Source organism: Lepidochelys kempii, chromosome 10, assembly GCF_965140285.1.
Source record: "Lepidochelys kempii isolate rLepKem1 chromosome 10, rLepKem1.hap1, whole genome shotgun sequence".
Taxonomy (NCBI): domain Eukaryota; kingdom Metazoa; phylum Chordata; order Testudines; family Cheloniidae; genus Lepidochelys; species Lepidochelys kempii.
Genome location: NC_136389.1, coordinates 70372897 through 70390217, shown reverse-complemented (window position 1 = coordinate 70390217; position 17321 = coordinate 70372897). Strand labels below are relative to the sequence as shown.

Sequence of the window (17321 nt, the reverse complement as noted above, 5' to 3'; positions counted from 1 at the left end):
TAAAACAGCTCCAACTCCACAGAGCTTGCCGTTCAAATTAAGACCCTGTCTCTTTGGTCTATAGTGTAAGTCCATAATTGGCTTAACTTGAAAACTTCAATAGGTAAGAATTTGTGGTTATTGTAATAATATACTACTAAAGAGTTAGAAGGGATTTCCAAAAGGAAGAAATTCCTACCCTATTTATCAATGTAAAGATATTTCTTATCTTCATAGCTGGTAGCTTAGAAGATTTTAAAAAAAAAAAACCCAACCAACACCCCTGCATAAAGATGCTCCAGCTTTGCTAGGGTTCATTTAAAGATTTGACTCCTAGTTGATCACACCAAGAAAGAGGAAAAACAAGTTGCTTTCCCTCAATGCATTCCTGTCTTTAGCTACATTCCACTCACTAGTTAGGTTAATCTATAATGTATATAAATAATTTACCCCACAATTTCTCTGACTAGGACAAAAAAATAGTTTGTCTCTTGCACCATGTTGTAACCTTACTGCATACTGGTTGGAGGCTCTGGATTGATTTTCCAGTTATTCCAGCCTGTGACATGAGGCAACATAACTTACAGTAGTTCGTAGCTCTTTTACATGCCTTTTTTTGTAAAGCACTTTGAGATCTGGGGATGAAGAATACGAAGTATCGCTGTCCCTGTTTTTATGGGTAAATTTATAATCTTTTGAAATTAAATCCAGGGTTTTTTTGCCCTTGTTTCAATGTAAGAGGATTTTTCTCCTCTTCCACTGAAGTATCCAACTTCTGGATTTTGAGAGATGTTACCTAATGTTAGATCTTTGTTTCTATACCCAGATTATAGAATTCGCCTTCCTCTTGATATGAAAGAAGCTAAACCTTTAGGGTCTCTTCACTTTCTCCAAGATGGTACTAGCCTCCTTAGGCATTTCCTCTTTTCTTGGCCACCAGCTTCTCTGGCTTTGATTTTTGTGAGGGGGACTTTGTGCACATAGTCCCCTGACAGTGGAGTAAAAATGCACCAGTAACTACAAATTCAGCACTAATGTCCCTCAGGATGTTTTGAAACACTAATGTCCCTCAGGATGTTTTGAAAACCAGTAAACAGTTGCTCAGCAGCCTGGACTCCTAGTATCTGAGAAGATCTTTCACTCCTGCTTGTGCCAGGGTGTTAGCTTGTTTTTGAGCACAGAACTTGCCCATCATTTACTAGCTTTATTGAATTTGTTGCAGATGGCTGGCAACTGCTCTGACCTCTTTGGAGTGACCAAGCTGCAAGAGCAGTTTTAGTTACAGCAGGTTAGAGGTGAATAATGGGAAGAGGATTGTGATGGAACTAGCATAAGTTTGCAGCTACCCTTAATCAAGGAACCCAGGTGTTGTGAAATACCTCTAGAAGTGTCTTTTTTCCCCCCATAGGCATTTTTATTTATATTTGGTTACAAGCTTGCCAATTTGCTATCTCAGAAGATAGACTTTTTTGTGTTTGTAAATCTCTCTCCTTGTTGGCTTCTGGTGTGTGAAACTGTTTTTTTAGCTGCTTTAATTTATTTAGTCTAGTTACAGCTGAGACATTAAATCTGGTTTAAGTCGATTAAATTCCATGCATTTTTTAAAATAAACTTCTACCAAGCTGCTCATTTTGATCAGAATCTCCTTGGTCCTGCTGGGGCTTGGATATTTACAGAATCTTAAGACCTTCCCGCCACCCCCCCCAGTCTCTTTTGACAAGGCTATCTGAGTAAGTGGGAAAATCCTTTGAGTAAAGTGCTGAGGCTTTGGTAGGAGATGATTAAAATGAAGGCTGGGTACGATTGCGTTTTTACCTATTCTCGTAATGTTAGCTTGATATAGTGGCTGTTGGACTGTAAAGGAGTCCAAAGCAAGTTACTTAAACTGCATATAGGTCCTCATGTGTTCCTAGGCTAGCTCTCTGCATTTCCAGCAGAAGGAACCTAATCTTGGCATCAAAGTACTATTCTGGGTAGCCTGGTCATTCAAGGCTAGTGACTGCTTATAACTTCTAACAACAGAAGTGTAAACACATGACTAATGCTAAGATGTCCTTGCCCTAAGCAACGCAGCGTTATATTTCTAAATTCAACTCTGCTCAGCCACTTAATGGGTCTTCTGAAAAGCTGAGCATTTTGCATGCTACATTAAGGTAACATGCCTAAAAAGGCTCTCTGCTTGCTCGCCTCTGAGAGCTTGAGTGAAATAGAAAGAATAAATCACTGTGCAGAGAGCAAGTTCTGCTTCCTGGACTCTGTGGTGCAAGAATAGGATTTTGCAGAACCTCAAATGTTGTTCTGAATGAAGTGGGCATGAATTTCAAGTGGAGACGTAGGGCGCACGTTGGCAGCCTATGAACATACATGCACAATCTCTGGGATCCCTGTGCTGCATCCTTTTACTTAATCCTTTCTGTTGAAGCATAAAATTGCTAAACATGCACATTCAGTGTGTACCGGTGTAAACTACCTCAGGGTTTGTGGCTGTGCAGGTTGAAGTGTAAAACTCAACTGGAGCTGTGAAACAAAGTGCCATTCTGGAGTCACCCCTCTTACGATCCGTGTTTACATAATAATTTCTAATCTGAAGGCAGCAGTATCAATCCTCAGAGGAATAGTTCCAAATTGACAGCAATGATCTAGGGTGACAGGATCAGAGGCTGGAAGCAAAGCATAGGTGGGGAGAAGGAATGGACTGTGAACCTAAAATAAAATTTGAAATCTTAAGCTCTACAGACACTGATGGGCACCTAGAGTGGTGTCCTGGCGCACCCCCTCCAGGCAGGATATGTGCTGTGGCACAACAGGGTCACCAAAGCTGTTACATCCGAATGACTGGATATGTGATAGTAACTGTAAACTGGGCTGCGTGTAAATAAGGGGAAAAGTGAAAATGGAGCTTGCTGCTGTCTTAGATTTCTAATTAAGAAGGCAGCACTGAACAGACTGTCAGCAACTGGACGCTGCAACTATAGTTGCCAAGGGAACATTTTTTTTCTTCCAAACAACAACAAACTACTCCAGAGGCCTTAGCTGTTTGATTTCTCTCCCCCCCCCCCCCCAACCCCATACACACGTAATCCCATTGTAGAGTGGCTTGCTGCTTAATGCTGACCTTATTCGTCCCAAGTTTTGATGGGGAGGCAGGTAGGAATAAAGCAGAAGGATTTCCTCTTGCAGACAAGAATGCAGGATGACTTGGAATTGCTCTATTAGGGAACTGTTCTTAGTGCCATAGAAAAAGCCAGGGGTCAGATGCTCATGAAGTAGGATGTGCATTAGTCTCTTCAGGAACTCAATATCTTTGTTTAGTTCCACAAGCACATGCCAGTTCTCACAGGTAACATATGAACCATATTAAAGTTAAACAAACCACTTACTTCTCAACTCTAAGGCTATGTCCTTGGTACCTAAACTCTTGAAAATAATCTTTAATGTAAGTAGTGTTAGGCCCAGCAAGCATATGGCTATATTTTTGCTCTTTCTATTAAAACTTATTTGGATAAAATGTTATCCCAGAAAATCTTGGGCCTCTACAATCAGCAGTTACAACCAAGTAAACATTGGGGTGGGGCTGTGAGAAAATGGGAGTATGTAGGTCTTTGAACACATGCCTCTGCTAGACTAATGAGCCTGGTTTTCAACAGTATTATTGGGTGTGGGAGTGTGGAAAGCCAAGATTTGTAAGGGAACAAAATGCTGATGAAGATGTGGGAAGTAGTTCCATTGAGAACCCAGTTCCTTTTCCTGGCAGCAGCAACTTTCTGCCCCTGCTTGGAATAGAAGTGTAACAACTTCTCTCCCAAATGTCCCTGTCCCTTTTGATAATAGTATGGGGCCTTATCCTGTGAAATCCCAGTGGCTTGGGCTATAGCTGCTAATTGTTGCCAGTCCAAGGTTTTGGACTCTTTCATCCAGGCCCCTGTTCTTCAGTGCTTAAATATCTAACTCAAAATAAGTACTACAACCTCAGAAAATGAGTAAAAATACCAAATAAAGTACCTCCTAATGTGGAATATAGATACCAGAATTTGAGATCTTTTTACAGAAGCAGAATATCATGATTTTGAGAAAATAGTCAGCTTTTTCAGTGCCGGAAGAACTGGTCCTCATGTCTCATCAGCCATATCTCCAGCGATGGGTTGAGCCTTGCATAATATAACTTTTAGGGTTTTCATCCGTCTCTCTGCCTATACCCTGCCCATGGAATTGCATACAGCTTGTGTACTACCATCTCAGTAATGCAGTTTCACATTCTTGTTTTAGCAAGTAATCTGGCATTATAAAATGGGACTGTACAATAAAACTCAAACACATTTTTGTTTAGTTCCATCTTTCTTGGCCAGCATGTTCCCATTACCCAGATTCTGTCCCCACCTATGGTCCTAGACTTAAGTCTCAATCTGCTCTTACGTGCATAGTTGCTGAAGAATCTTGGGGTAGCTGGCATACTGTACACTGCTGCTGGCAGTCACCCAGAGCCAGTGCACCTCTCCTAGTATAGAGATGTCTGACTGATAAAAAAATATATGCAATTAGTAGTCTTATAGCTTCTCTTAAAAGCTTCCTAATTGGATGATAGAATCTCAAAAATACCCTAAGGGATCATTTGCGTGGTACAAGGTAACAGTTCTTTTGTAAACAAAGCAGTTGAGGCTTCTGTCCTTAGTTTTGCTTTTGGTAGAACTACCGTTTTTTTCAGTTGGAATCTATTTTTATGCCTTCTTGGAATTAACACTTGCAGGAACAATGTGTCTCAGTATAATGCCTTCCTTTTTTGTTTTGGGGTTCTTCAAATGTATCTTCCAACACTGTGCTGAGGGGATGAAGTGAGGGCAGTAAGCACAGGAGAACCGCAAAACATGTCAAACTGGATCTGAGCTCTTGAGAGAGAGACTGTGACATCCCATTGTCACTGAGCAGCTGTGCAAGGTCCTTGTTTATATCTAGGACTGCCCTGGAGGAGACTTCGATGTTTCCTGCTTTAGGTTAAAAAAAGAAAAGGAGTACTTGTGGCACCTTAGAGACTAACCAATTTATTTGAGCATGAGCTTTCATGAGCTACAGCCGATGAAGTGAGCTGTAGCTCACGAAAGCTCATGCTCAAATAAATTGGTTAGTCTCTAAGGTGCCACAAGTACTCCTTTTCTTTTTGCGAATACAGACTAACACGGCGGTTACTCTGAAACCTGCTTTAGGTTAGAGTTTGCATGTTTGTCTCTGACATCAGTCACAAACAGAGTTCCAGTATTGGCCCTCTATCTCTTGGCACAAAGTCAGCAGCATAAATTACCACACCCTGATGTTAAAGCAGCATGAAGAAAAGTGGCCATGTATTGATTGTTATGTCCTCCTGCATGATTAAAAAGCGGTTAACTTCTGGACTTCTGAATGTATATTTAGAAACAGACTCCAGGTCCCCCTCAGTCTGTCGTCTGCCTTCAAAGTCTCTGCTATTTCCTGTTTCAGAGTAACAGCCGTGTTAGTCTGTATTAGCAAAAAGAAAAGGAGTACTTGTGGCACCTAAGAGACTAACCAATTTATTTGCGCATAAGCTTTCGTGAGCTACAGCTCACTTCATCGGATGCATAGTGTGGAAAGTGTAGAAGATCTTTTTATATACACACAAAGCATGAAAAAAATACCTCCTCCCACCCTACTCTCCTGCTGGTAATAGCTTATCTAAAGTGATCACTCTCCTTACAATGTGCCACAAGTACTCCTTTTCTTTTTGCTATTGCCTGTGTAGCTCTCGAAAGCATTTGGGGGTAGATGTATATGTGCAGTACTAAAATAGCTGTATTTAATTTCCGGTGCTGCTTTTACACATAGTTTGGAAAAATGTTTAGATCAATAAGGAGTAGGAGGACTATTGTGTGCCTTCAGATCATCTCAGGAGGCTGGTCTCAAAGAGTTAATGGTTGAGAGAGTTGGAGCAGTCGCTCTCTTCCTTGGGTACTTTTAAGGTACTGCTCAAGCAGAGCTTTCTTGCCACATTTGTAAAGGAGGTGGCATTTCCCAAGGAAGATGAGGCTTTTTATTGTGTTGGTTTGGGGACTCTCTACAACATCGTAAAGTGGAAGAGATATTCCCACAATTTATAGGGCTTCAGAATTACTGTGGCCTGTAGAAACTTTCACAGTAGCTGTAATCTCATTTTTTAATGAATAAAATCAGCTCTGATGGTCTGCTCTCCAGTGGAGAGGGATATGAACTCCACCTGATCAGCCCTTTCTTCGAATACTCTTTTCCCCTCTTCATACTCCTGCCCGTGGACAATGTGAATGGGTGCGATCGCAGTGGTTACATACTGCAGCTACTGGGAGCTAAGCTGTATTATCAGTCGCACAGATGTGAGCTGCTCCCCCTCCCAACAAATGGGAGGGATATATTTTGTGAGAAACTAAAATGTTCTGTATGTTTCTGGCACTGTACCATGGAGGGACTATAGCCCATATGAGCTAAGGTTCTGCTGAGATCTGCATTTAAAGCAGGGATTAAATCTGTATGTCTAAGTAATATATTTTCTTCCCAAAATTAGAGCAGTAGCTTTTAGAGTAAATCTACTAGTCTTGCATTTGAATATGACCCTAGTCTCAACTAAAAATAATTTGAGATCAGGCTTTTCAGAGCCCTCTAGAGAGTTCCTCAAGCTTGAGACCTTTAAACTGACTCACTTGTAGACTATTCTGCAATCCAGTACTATTAATAGGAAGATGTGTGAACACTAATCATATGTTTCTATTTAAAGATAGTTGTTATATTTCTAATCAATACTTGTAGGGATAGAGTTAGTTGTGCATGTCCTGATGCTTGCTGCTCATGTACACATGAGCAATTAGTTCCATTCACGTAGTATTAGAGTGAATAGAGGAGAGTCCAAGTGCTCCAGTCTGTGTAAGCAAAGGTATCAGTTTGACTGGTTTTTGGTGGTGGGAGGAGGGTGTTGGGGGCAGAGAGAACCAGGGCTATTCCTTACTAGTTTTCACTCCTCCCCACATGATGGAGGAGAAGCTTCTTTTCCAGCTTTTCCCCTTCTCTCCCGTGGCCAGCCACTCACTCACTCTCCCCCCCCCCCCCTTTCTGGCTGATTCTCCTATTCTGTATGACTTCTCCAGAGCAGCTCCTCTTGCCTTTGTGGGAAAGCCCTGCAGGTGGCAGCAGCATTGGCTTAGAAGCTGCGCTCCCACATGCATGCTTTCAAGCTGTTCACAAGGGTCTTCAGAATGCCAGCCTGATCTGGTTATCTGCCAAAAATCATACTTCAGAACAGAACCTGATATGACTTTTGGTAGTTAATCATATGTCAGAACAGAATAAAAATACTGCCAGACTGCTCAAGGAAACCACTTGTACTTTCAGTGCTGTCTCTTTGTTAGTAAGGTAGTAACTAAATAGGAGATAAAGCTGACTTCCTTTAATAGTCTGCGTGAAACTGAATGTGAAGATCAGTGTTGGAATTGTCTAGTCTTAGCTTGTGAGTTCAACCCCCTTCTATGTTTGGAGTTGTAAGAATTATATTTTTGATAGTATGTCTGTTGCATTGCACTTGGCAATCTTAACTGAATGTAACTAATTCTTTTGTTTGTTTTTAATATTGAATCATTAGTAATAATTCTCTAGTTACGGTTGTATTAAGTTATTTTTACGTGTATGTAAAATCCCTGTGTCTGCAATAATGTAAGTCTTGGCACCAAAGAATCATGTTAGGGGAGAGTCTAATCTATATGTTCAGTAAGTCCACAAAATGTTCTTGTAGTAATAACTTTATTGCAGTAGTGCCCCTAGTGAGCTATGGGCTGTACAGACATAGGAAGACTAGATCTGGTAATCTACAGATGCTACAAGCAAGGCAGTCAGGGTTATAGGAACATCTCCGTCTTCCTTATGTATCCAGTTTATATTTTATCAATTACAAAAAACTTAGTTTTTTGGGGGGGCACTCAGTGTTGAAGTGCAGAAGGGACTGTGGTGTGAAAGGGGAGGGGAAAGGATGGGGCACAGCTGTGAAGGAGCGCATTGGTATAAAAGGCTTTAATTCTCATTTTAATAAGTTATTACCTACTGCATACGTAGCAAAGTTGAATGGAGGAATCCAAGCTCTTCTGTTGCTTTTGGCAAAGCCTCCACCCTCTGCTCAAGAAAACAGGAACTTTGCTTCATATGGTCTGGAGCAATAAAAGAGGAAGCAAATGTCAAAAGTTCCTGAAAACATCACAGAGCTGGATTCCCAGGAGACTGTCAGCTGTTCTTTAAACTTGCTTTAGGAATGTGGCTCCTAACTGGGATATGTGCTGACCTGTGTCCCCTGGGACTATTTTTTCCCCTTCTAGTTAATGAATCATATTCATGCATTTCATGTTAAGAGATGATTTGTGTTTGTATCCCTTTGAGACATGTGCTGAGCCTCTGTCCCCCTTGCATAGTAGTGAGGTGTCTGACCTTTCATGCCCGTGCAGCTTTATGCCTCTCATTAACTCTGAATTCTTGCCAGCTGTTTTAATGTGTGAGCAAAAGGGATAAAACCATCCCCTTCCTGCCCCTCCCCCAAACCTCCACATTTTCCTCTTGGGTTCACGAGGAACAGTAAATCAGAGATAAAAGGCCATCTGCCCTGGCATCCAGCCCTAGCACGCTCCTGGTAAGCTTAGTACAGATGTGCTTCCTTCTTTTGGCAGGAAATGTTTTATTTAGCTCCCTGCAATGAAGTTGGGTTGTGCTGGGTTTTTGGGCGTTTCTTTTTTGGGGTGTGTGTGTTCCCGCCCACACCTTTCAGGCCTATCTAGTGACAGGAGAGGCAGAGTGGCCCAGTAACATTCCTGCCACTAATCTAGCACTGTGCTCTTCAGAGTTCTGTACAAGCACTGAGCCACCACTTCCTGCCAGGAAGGCATGTGGTATACTAATGGACCTGGCATGGGACTGAGAGCCATACCCCAGAGTCCTAAAACTGACTTGGCACTGACTTGCTATGTGGCCTTGCGCTCATGCTCAGTAAGTGTCTGTATGGGTCCAAATTTCTAACTGGCTTCATGCCTGTTGACTAATTTAAAGTCTGTTTAAGCAACTTGTATCACTTAAAACCTGATCTACACTGAAAGAGGTGGCCTTCCCCATTTTTATGGCACCAGTAGACCACAAGGGTCTGATTGGTTTCTGAAAGAGCATTTGTACACTACTTCTCTCACTAAAACCTTCATGTGCTGGAGCTTCTGGATCCTGACCTTTCTGCTGTCCGTGCTAACTAGACTTCAGTATAGAAAACGTTTCCTTTTCTTTTGTCTCTGAGCTGACAAAGCTGCTTATTACAGCACTGCCAATCATTGTAGCAAATATATTCAAACCTTGCTTTACTAACCGCGGAAGTAATGGAGGTAATGTCTCTGGTGTGTCAGAGGATTGTAAATTGACTCTTAAAAGCTCAAGACTACAAAACTGAATTTACCTTCTCTCCTCACAGGTACATTCCACCCATGATCTGGGGGAAGAGTGGACATATCCAGACTGCTCTCTATGGGAAGATGGGGAGAGTGAGATCACCACATCCTTACGGACTTCGCAAGTACCTCACAATGTCAGATGGAGCAACAGCAACCTTTGACCTCTTTGAGCCCCTGGCTGAACACTGCATTAGAGGTTAGTCAAACAACCACTTTGGAATGCAGGGTTTTAGTCTGTCTGATTAGTGACTTGTCTAAATATTTGTTGAAGTACACTTGGAAAAATTACATTGCTGTCCTGGAAAAACCTGGAAAGATTGGGGGCTAACTTTGACTCAATGGGTGGGGGAGATGAGAACTCATAGCCCCCCAAATTGGCTATTGCTTACAAAATCCGCACTGCTCTGTACCTATATACTGAACTTCAGAGCAGGGGCCGTAAAATGTCAGTTACAGATATTTGTGAAAACAGTGCTTCATGGCCTGTGGTTTAAATCTGGGAGGTGGCCATGCATAAATTACTGTCAGACTTGCACTTAGAGCAGTAAAGGATGTGTTCTATATTCCCAAGATTTAATGACTCTAAAACTGACAGCTTGCATTGTAGAGCCTTACATCCTAGTGTGGATAGGAGGGAATTAAATTTGGGTGCGCGCGCGTGCGCGCGCTCTCTCTCTTTCTTTTTTAATATATATGTATCTATAACAAGAAGTTTCAGAAAATAAAATGGGATAAGTTAGCAATAACTCCATACTATGACATATGCTCGGAGTTGCCCAAAGGGTCAAGGGGGTTGGCTTTCCTGGCTGTGGGTCAACCTTTTCTAAAGATCCCAAACAGTTAAAGTGCACAGATCAAGCCAAAACATTTTAGCTGCTGCTATGGGAACTGTTGAGTCACAATGAAGTGGAAGCACTTATTTAGAGGCCAAGCCTGAAGAACCATCATTAGTGACTGCACAAGCCAGATAACGTTGTTCAGATAAAAAGTCAGTACAGATCCCAGCTATCTCTAGAGTGAGCAAAGGGGAATCTCTGTATTTACAACACTCTAAAAGGAGAGGATCTGATCATACAGCAGTTTAATTTAAAACTGTTTTCCAAAGTCATCCTGGACCCAAGATTGAATCTCCAAAAGAGGAGAACTTAAACAAGTGTAGGGTACAAAAGAAGGTGATTCCAGAGATCAGTGGGTAACTATATTTGTAGGTTAGGCAACCACTGCCCTAGTGAATCAGAAATCATGAGCATCTTCATTTGACTAAACATTATGCTGTCAGGAGGAACTCGACCTTTCAGCTCACTGGTACCAGCATGATTCTGTTGAACTTGGATTTCATTGAAACAATGTGAACTCTACTTCTTAATAGCTGGCTTCACTTGCAGCCAGTGGCTCTATTTGCGCCCACAGAAAAGGATGTTTATTCTGTCTAATCAATTCAAAGGGATTCTCTTTGGAAACAAACAGGATCCTCACTTTGTGGTGGGATGCTGCACAGTGACCATCACTGTCATTCTGGTCTAGGTCATTTGTAGAGCTGGAGAGAAATTAATGGGAGACAAGACTTTGCAATAACTAGAGGCTGTCAGAGAGCATGATGTAGAACTAAAGCATTCTTGTTAACTAGCGCTGCATGACAGTGTCTTGGGACCTCAATTACTGTTTGCTCACACACAAAGCACAAAAATGCAGTAGCTGACTTTCTGGAGATGTAACAATGTGCTTGTCCATGTCAGAGCATATCAGGCCCTTAACCTAATTATCTTTCAGCAGACCAGCTATGGAACAAAGAAGCCAAATGGTGACAATAGTTGGTCATGAGTTCTATGTCAGACTGGCCAAGTTCACTTTGGGGAATTTTTTGACGGTAGGGTTTTTAGCTAGTTAGTAAGTGTAGGTTCCCTCAAAGTAAGCAGAGACCTTTAGTCCAGCAGTTTGACATTGCTTTTGTCACTTAATCTTGGGGTTGATGAGGTGGTTTTGTTCAGTTGTTATCGTAGAATAAATTCTTCTGCTGTAGAAGCCAGCCTAGTCTAGACTTCTCTAATCAAAGGATGTCTCACCATGTTGACATATGCAGGAAATAGTACTTCCTGTAACCTGAGCCCCGCTGTCCAGGGCAGAAACCCTTGGGCTTTGGCTTCAGCCCTGGGCGATGGGGCTTGAGCTTTGGTTTCAGCCCAGGGCCCCAACAAGTCTAAGGTAGCACTGGCGACCCTATTAAAGTGGGGTCACGGCCCACTTTGGGGTCCTGACACACAGTTTGAGAACTGCTTCTCTAGGAGCTGTCTGTAGAACTGCTGATGCAAACTTTCATGAAGTCTCTTAAGAAATTCTGTGCAGTTCCCTTTTCAACAACAGTTGCATGTTTGTATTTTGTTTGCACTTAGTTTTGCTACCCCTCCTCATACTAGGTGAACTTCAGTTTTCTTTGCTTGGTAGCAAAGTCATGTTCTAGCTGTCCTTATGTCAAAGCGTTCCCATTGACTTGAAATAGAATGCTCCTCAAAACTGCTTGAGTAAATGTCACTTCAGCCTGTACCTGAGCTTTGTCTTCTTTCTCCCATTTATTAAATGTGCAGAGGATGTCACAATGGTCATCTGCCCTGGAATCGCTAATCACAGTGAGAAGCAGTACATCCGTACCTTTGTTGATTACGCCCAGAAAAATGGTTATAGATGTGCTGTCTTGAATCATCTGGGAGCTCTGCCAAATATTGAGCTCACTTCTCCACGCATGTTCACATATGGTAAGTACTCCTCAGCTTTTCTAACTCATTTTCTAGAAGTTAATTGGTTTCTGAGGGTCCCCAAAGTTAGGCAAACTAGTCTTGGCTTCTCTTAGTTGACGGGGAGAGAGAGTACACACTGAGGAGCAGTTGTGGCTGCCATAATTGCTTAAACTGGTCTGGAAAGATATTAAAAGGCAGGTGACTGAAGGGAGAAGAAGAGTGCAGGATCTCATGTTCAAGGTACAGCAGGTTATCCTAGGAAGGCATTCTCCTTGAGAGGTCTTGGAAAATGTCATGTAACATGGTGAGCTGCCTAGGAAGGTCAGATGCCTTTGGGTAGCCTGGTATATCCCCATCCTGGGAAGAAAGATGGAAGAAATAGGGTACTGGCCCCTGGATGAAAAGTGAATGCCAAGGAAAGCTCAGGTAATTTTGTGTCTTGCTGAATAAGTGACAGTACCATGCTGGCTTGAATTTCATGGGCCTGCATTTTGGGTGTGGAGAAATGTTTCAGCTTCCTCACACTAAGGTAACACGGGGCTTATCAGCATCTCTCCAGTGCTAAAGTGCCAGCTATCCTGGGTTACAATCGCTGATTGTAGTTCAAACCCATGCTTAGACAGGTACAGCTATTTTAATTCTTAGTTGCTCATCTGTAACATGATCTCTCAAGAATGGAAGCATCTCCTAAGATTGGTTACCCAGGAATGCCGTGCAGGCAATTCAGTAACATTCATTGCCTGGGCCTAGCTCGTATGGCATGGGCTCCTTGTCTTGCCTCAGTTTTCTTTTGTACCCTTTTTATTGCGAGCATTTGGCATGGTGGGAGTGAATGGAGATGCTCCATACATAGTGCTAGAATGGAGGGTTATTAGTTTGTATAAAATCCCTGTATCCGATTTCGTTCTAGGTTGGTATTTAGCATGCAGACTTCTAGTCCGTGAGTGGGTTTTTGTTTTGTTTAAATTAGAAATAAACTGCAATATTCTTGAGCTTCCTGGCTGCTGCTTACCTGCTGAGCTAGTAATACTGCGTTACCAGTCTTAAACTTTCGAGATCTTCAAGGCCATAAAGTATGGAAAATGCTGTAGAAAAACGAGACTAACTTTGGGGAGTAACAGGTACTTGGGAGCTGCTGTTAAGAGAATTCCGTTCCCTCACCTTTCGCCTGAGGAACCAGTCAAACCAGTGCTGTATGGATTGAGGTTGAGGTTTTCCTAGAGTATTGCAGTGTCTAAACACCCCACCAGGAGTCTGCATGTGGGCCAAGATTTTCAAAACTGACTAGTGGCTTTGAGTGTCTTGAATTTTGGCAGCCCAACTTGAGTCCTTCCAATGGCCTAAGTCTTTCTTTCAATAAGTGTTGAGCACCTGCTCTCTGCAAATAAAGCCCCTTTAAGGGAGCAAGTCCTGTCTTCTTCCTCCTCCCAGCCACTAATCACTCTTGAAAATCTTGGCTGTGATCAGGCCAATTCTAATTTCAGGCCTAAGAATACCTCCTGAGCCTGGATTGGTCAGAATGGTGGCTAATAGCAGGAACATGTAGTGAAATGAAAATAGTAAACACATAACATTTAAATAGCTGGTATATTGTGTATATACATGGGCTCATTACAACTCTGCCTAGTGGGGCTTACAAATCAAGGCCATATTCTTTAAACATGCAGTTCTATCTTCAGCTAGTGTCAAATCTGAGAAGCCTTAAAGGGAGTCTAGTTCAGGAGTTATCCAAAGCTTACTGAAGATAATGGCACTCTTTGCCTTGACCCCACTGGGTTTGAGCTCGGACCCAAGGGGATATTCTCTAGTGCAGCACTAGAAACGTGGCTCTTTACTACTACTTATAGTCGTGCAAAGGGCAAGGAATGCCCAGTATTTCCTCATGATGGTTCAGAAAAATAACTTCATTTAAAGAGTGCCCTGCAAAACAGTGAGTCAGGCAAGTCTAATAAACTCAGGAATGCAGACTTTCCTCTGACTACAAGCCAAATAGGCCAGCATCCTTGTAGGAATTCAGTGACAGCTAAAATATCCTTTGGGAAAAGGATAACCTTAAATCAGGGATCTTTTGAATTATTCATCCCATAGACCAGGCCTGACCTGTTGCTACTTCAGTTTCAAGTTTCTGAAGCTGTTGCTTGCAACCCGCAAGTCAAATGGTCAGAAATTATTTTGACTGCCAGCTTCTTCTAGAGGAAACCAGTGCAGCCCTGCATTTGTCATCCTGAGGAGAAACTGCTCATTAAGAATGTTAACACTGCAAAGTATTCTAAATCTGCTAAAACCAGACACAGCCCCAAAGCTTGCCAAGTTGAAAATAGCAGGTTCTTTAAAAATCCTAGCAAATTCTGAGCACTACAGTACACTTAGCTAGTCAAAACACTAACCTGATAATGTGTCAGAAATGACCATGCTGATTGGAGTGGAGCAGTATTAGGGCTTATCTACAAGGTGGGGTGAATCACTCTATGGAAATGTGATTTACAAAGCACACTAATGTGTTGTGGATTAATTTGTTCATGTAGACCCTGCTGGTGTGGACTGAAAGTTTCGAATAGCACGATGTAAAAGTGCACCAGCAGGGTCTATGTGGTGTAATGAATGGTGTACCATGTTAGTGTGCTTTAGAAATCACATCCCTGGAGAGTGCATTATTAGACGAGACCTTAGAGTTGGCATAAATGGATTTTAAATAAAAATTATTTGGACTTGCGTTGCAGGGCAGGCCTTGGGTTAGAACCGTAGCGCTGTGGCCCCCAGAGCAGTGAGGAGTTCTTCAGTTAAGCACAGCAGCTCCTGAATTTACATTGGGTCAGATGTGTGGCATTTATTTTGAGGCTTGAGTCAGTGTTGGATTTCAGTTCCTCTTGTTGTTTGGGTTTCAGTTTTTAACTGCCTGGCCCACGGATGCAATGTCCTGATATATTCTGGTTTTGGCAGTGGCCTTCTTTCTCTGGAGAACTAGGAAGATGTCCCACTAGTTTTAAGAGGTACAAGGAGGAGCTGCTGAGATTTGTGAAGTATTACTGGCCGTTTGATTAAAAAACAGCCCTAACAAATGGTGTTTCAGAAGGGCACATGGAGGTGCTGCTCGAAACCCCTCTGAAGGCAGGTGAAACTCTCTTAAATCCTGAGCAGCCCACAACAATCTGTTTCTAATGCACTTTAAGTGAGGCAGACCTGTTGGTTCTTACCAGCTTCTGTCTGATTCGTAATAAGGATCCTGGGCCTTTGCATGCCCACCCTTTAGCTAGCAGAATGCCTGTTGCCTCACTTAGGCAGTGATTCGGGAGAGGAGCCAGCTCACCCCTGCACTTTACTGTAAGCCCTGGACTGCTATTTCTTCCTGTTAGAGCGTCTCTGTCCTCTAGCTCAGTTGTGCTACCATGAGAGCAGGGATTGGGAGCTCGTGATAAATACTAGGCTGAGTGCTGAGCTTGTTAGCCAGAGAGATCCATGCAGCTATGTCCCTTCCCTGAAACTGCAAAGAATTAAAAGGTCTAACAGGCTGTGGCTCTGCCTCAGAGTGAATCTATTAAAAATGGGGCATGTAGGACGAGTCTAAAGAGTGTCTGTCACAGGGGGAAAATAGAGGAAAGTGTGAAGGAGGACGAGACAGAAAATGGGGAGAGGAGGAGTTCTGCTGTTTGGTCTCCATCGTCTCGGTCACTGGCTATATCCCAGTAGGGCGTGATGGGAATATCCATAGAGCAACACAAGTTTACCTAAACACCCCATTCTAGGTTCTATCCAAGGATTCCAGTCTCAAAGCAAAGTGCCCAAGTGCTGGCTTCCCACTACCATTCTAGCTACAGATCTAGGTATCTGTTCGCTCTACCAAAGGCGGGCAGCACAACACATTGTATGTCTCCCAGCTCACTTCTATCTGAATATACCCAGAAGTGACCTGAAGAAGAGCTCCATGTCAGCTCGAAAGCTTGTGTCTCTCTCTCTCTCTCACCAACAGCAGTTGATCCAGTGAAAGATATTACCTCACCTACCTTCTCTCTTTAATACCCTGGGACCAACACAGCTACAACACTGCAGGTACCCAAAAGTGACTGTTGTAACGGCATCAGGAAGGCAGGCTGTAACAGATTCTGCATTCCATAGGTACTTGTCATGAGATCACCCCATGTACAGGGCACCCATAACAATACTTAGCACTCTTCAGCCACACCTTTCAAAATGCTGGCGAAAGGAAAGGCTGTATTTCACAAATAGGGCAGCTGAGGTAGAGATGAAGTGACTCGCTTAATGTTGATAAATAGTATAGTCAATTGTTTGACAACACTTTGGTTTGTTATGAAATATACGCAAGAAACCAAATAACAAATGTCAGGCAAGTTCATTGCTATAAGCCAATAATAATATAGTACAGGAAAATGGTCTCTGGAAATCTGTCTCAGGCCACATTCGCCTTATGCAGAAGGTATGCTCCCAAAGTTATACATTTCAGCTGGTAGTATTTATAGGATGATTTTACAAGTTACATATTTCCTTACAAGTCATTAAAATTCAGCCCATCAGTTTGTCCCAGTTCCTTAACTTGTTTTGTTCCTTTCTGTATCTTTGTTTTGGATACTAGAATGTCAGGTGCTGGTCCATGAAGATATCTTCTAGGTTTGTACCAGGGTAGAACAATCATACACAGTAGAACCTCAGAGTTATGAACTGACCAGTCAACCACACACCTCATTTGGAACTCGAAGTACACAATCTGGCAACATCAGAGACAAAAAAAATAAAAAATAAAAAGCAAATACAGTACAGTTCTGTGTTTAAGTATAAACTACTAAAAAAAAATAAAAGGAAAGCAGCATTTTTCCTCTTCATAGTAAAGTTTCACAGCTGTATTAAGTCACTGTTCAGTTGTAAACTTTTGAAAGAACAACCATAAGGTTTTGTTCAGAGTTACAAACTTTTCAGTTACTAACAACCTCCATTCTGTCTTCTTCCTTTGGGATATTCCAATACTGACCTATGAGAATAACTCCCGACCTGTTACTATGGTAAAATACTCCTATGTCCTAATCCTGACAGCTTTCTTATCTACTTTAGCCAAAGTAAGCTTTGGCTAATGCAAGGTGTTATGGGATATGTAGCATAAGTGAACAGGATTATAGTAAAGGTATAGGCCAGTTTAGGCTATATAACTGCTGTATTACTG

General features: G+C 42.2%; 1 protein-coding gene across 3 annotated transcripts in view; it reads left to right on the top strand.

Annotated features, from left to right (window-relative positions):
• Positions 1-17321, top strand: part of ABHD2 (abhydrolase domain containing 2, acylglycerol lipase) — a 59634-nt gene that overhangs the window by 22283 nt on the left and 20030 nt on the right. For all 3 annotated transcript variants that reach the window (XM_073304157.2, XM_073304158.2, XM_073304159.2), the window contains 2 exons: positions 9440-9615; positions 12002-12169. In XM_073304157.2, the coding sequence (XP_073160258.1) occupies positions 9440-9615; positions 12002-12169 (344 nt within the window). The remainder of the gene's footprint in view (positions 1-9439; positions 9616-12001; positions 12170-17321) is intronic.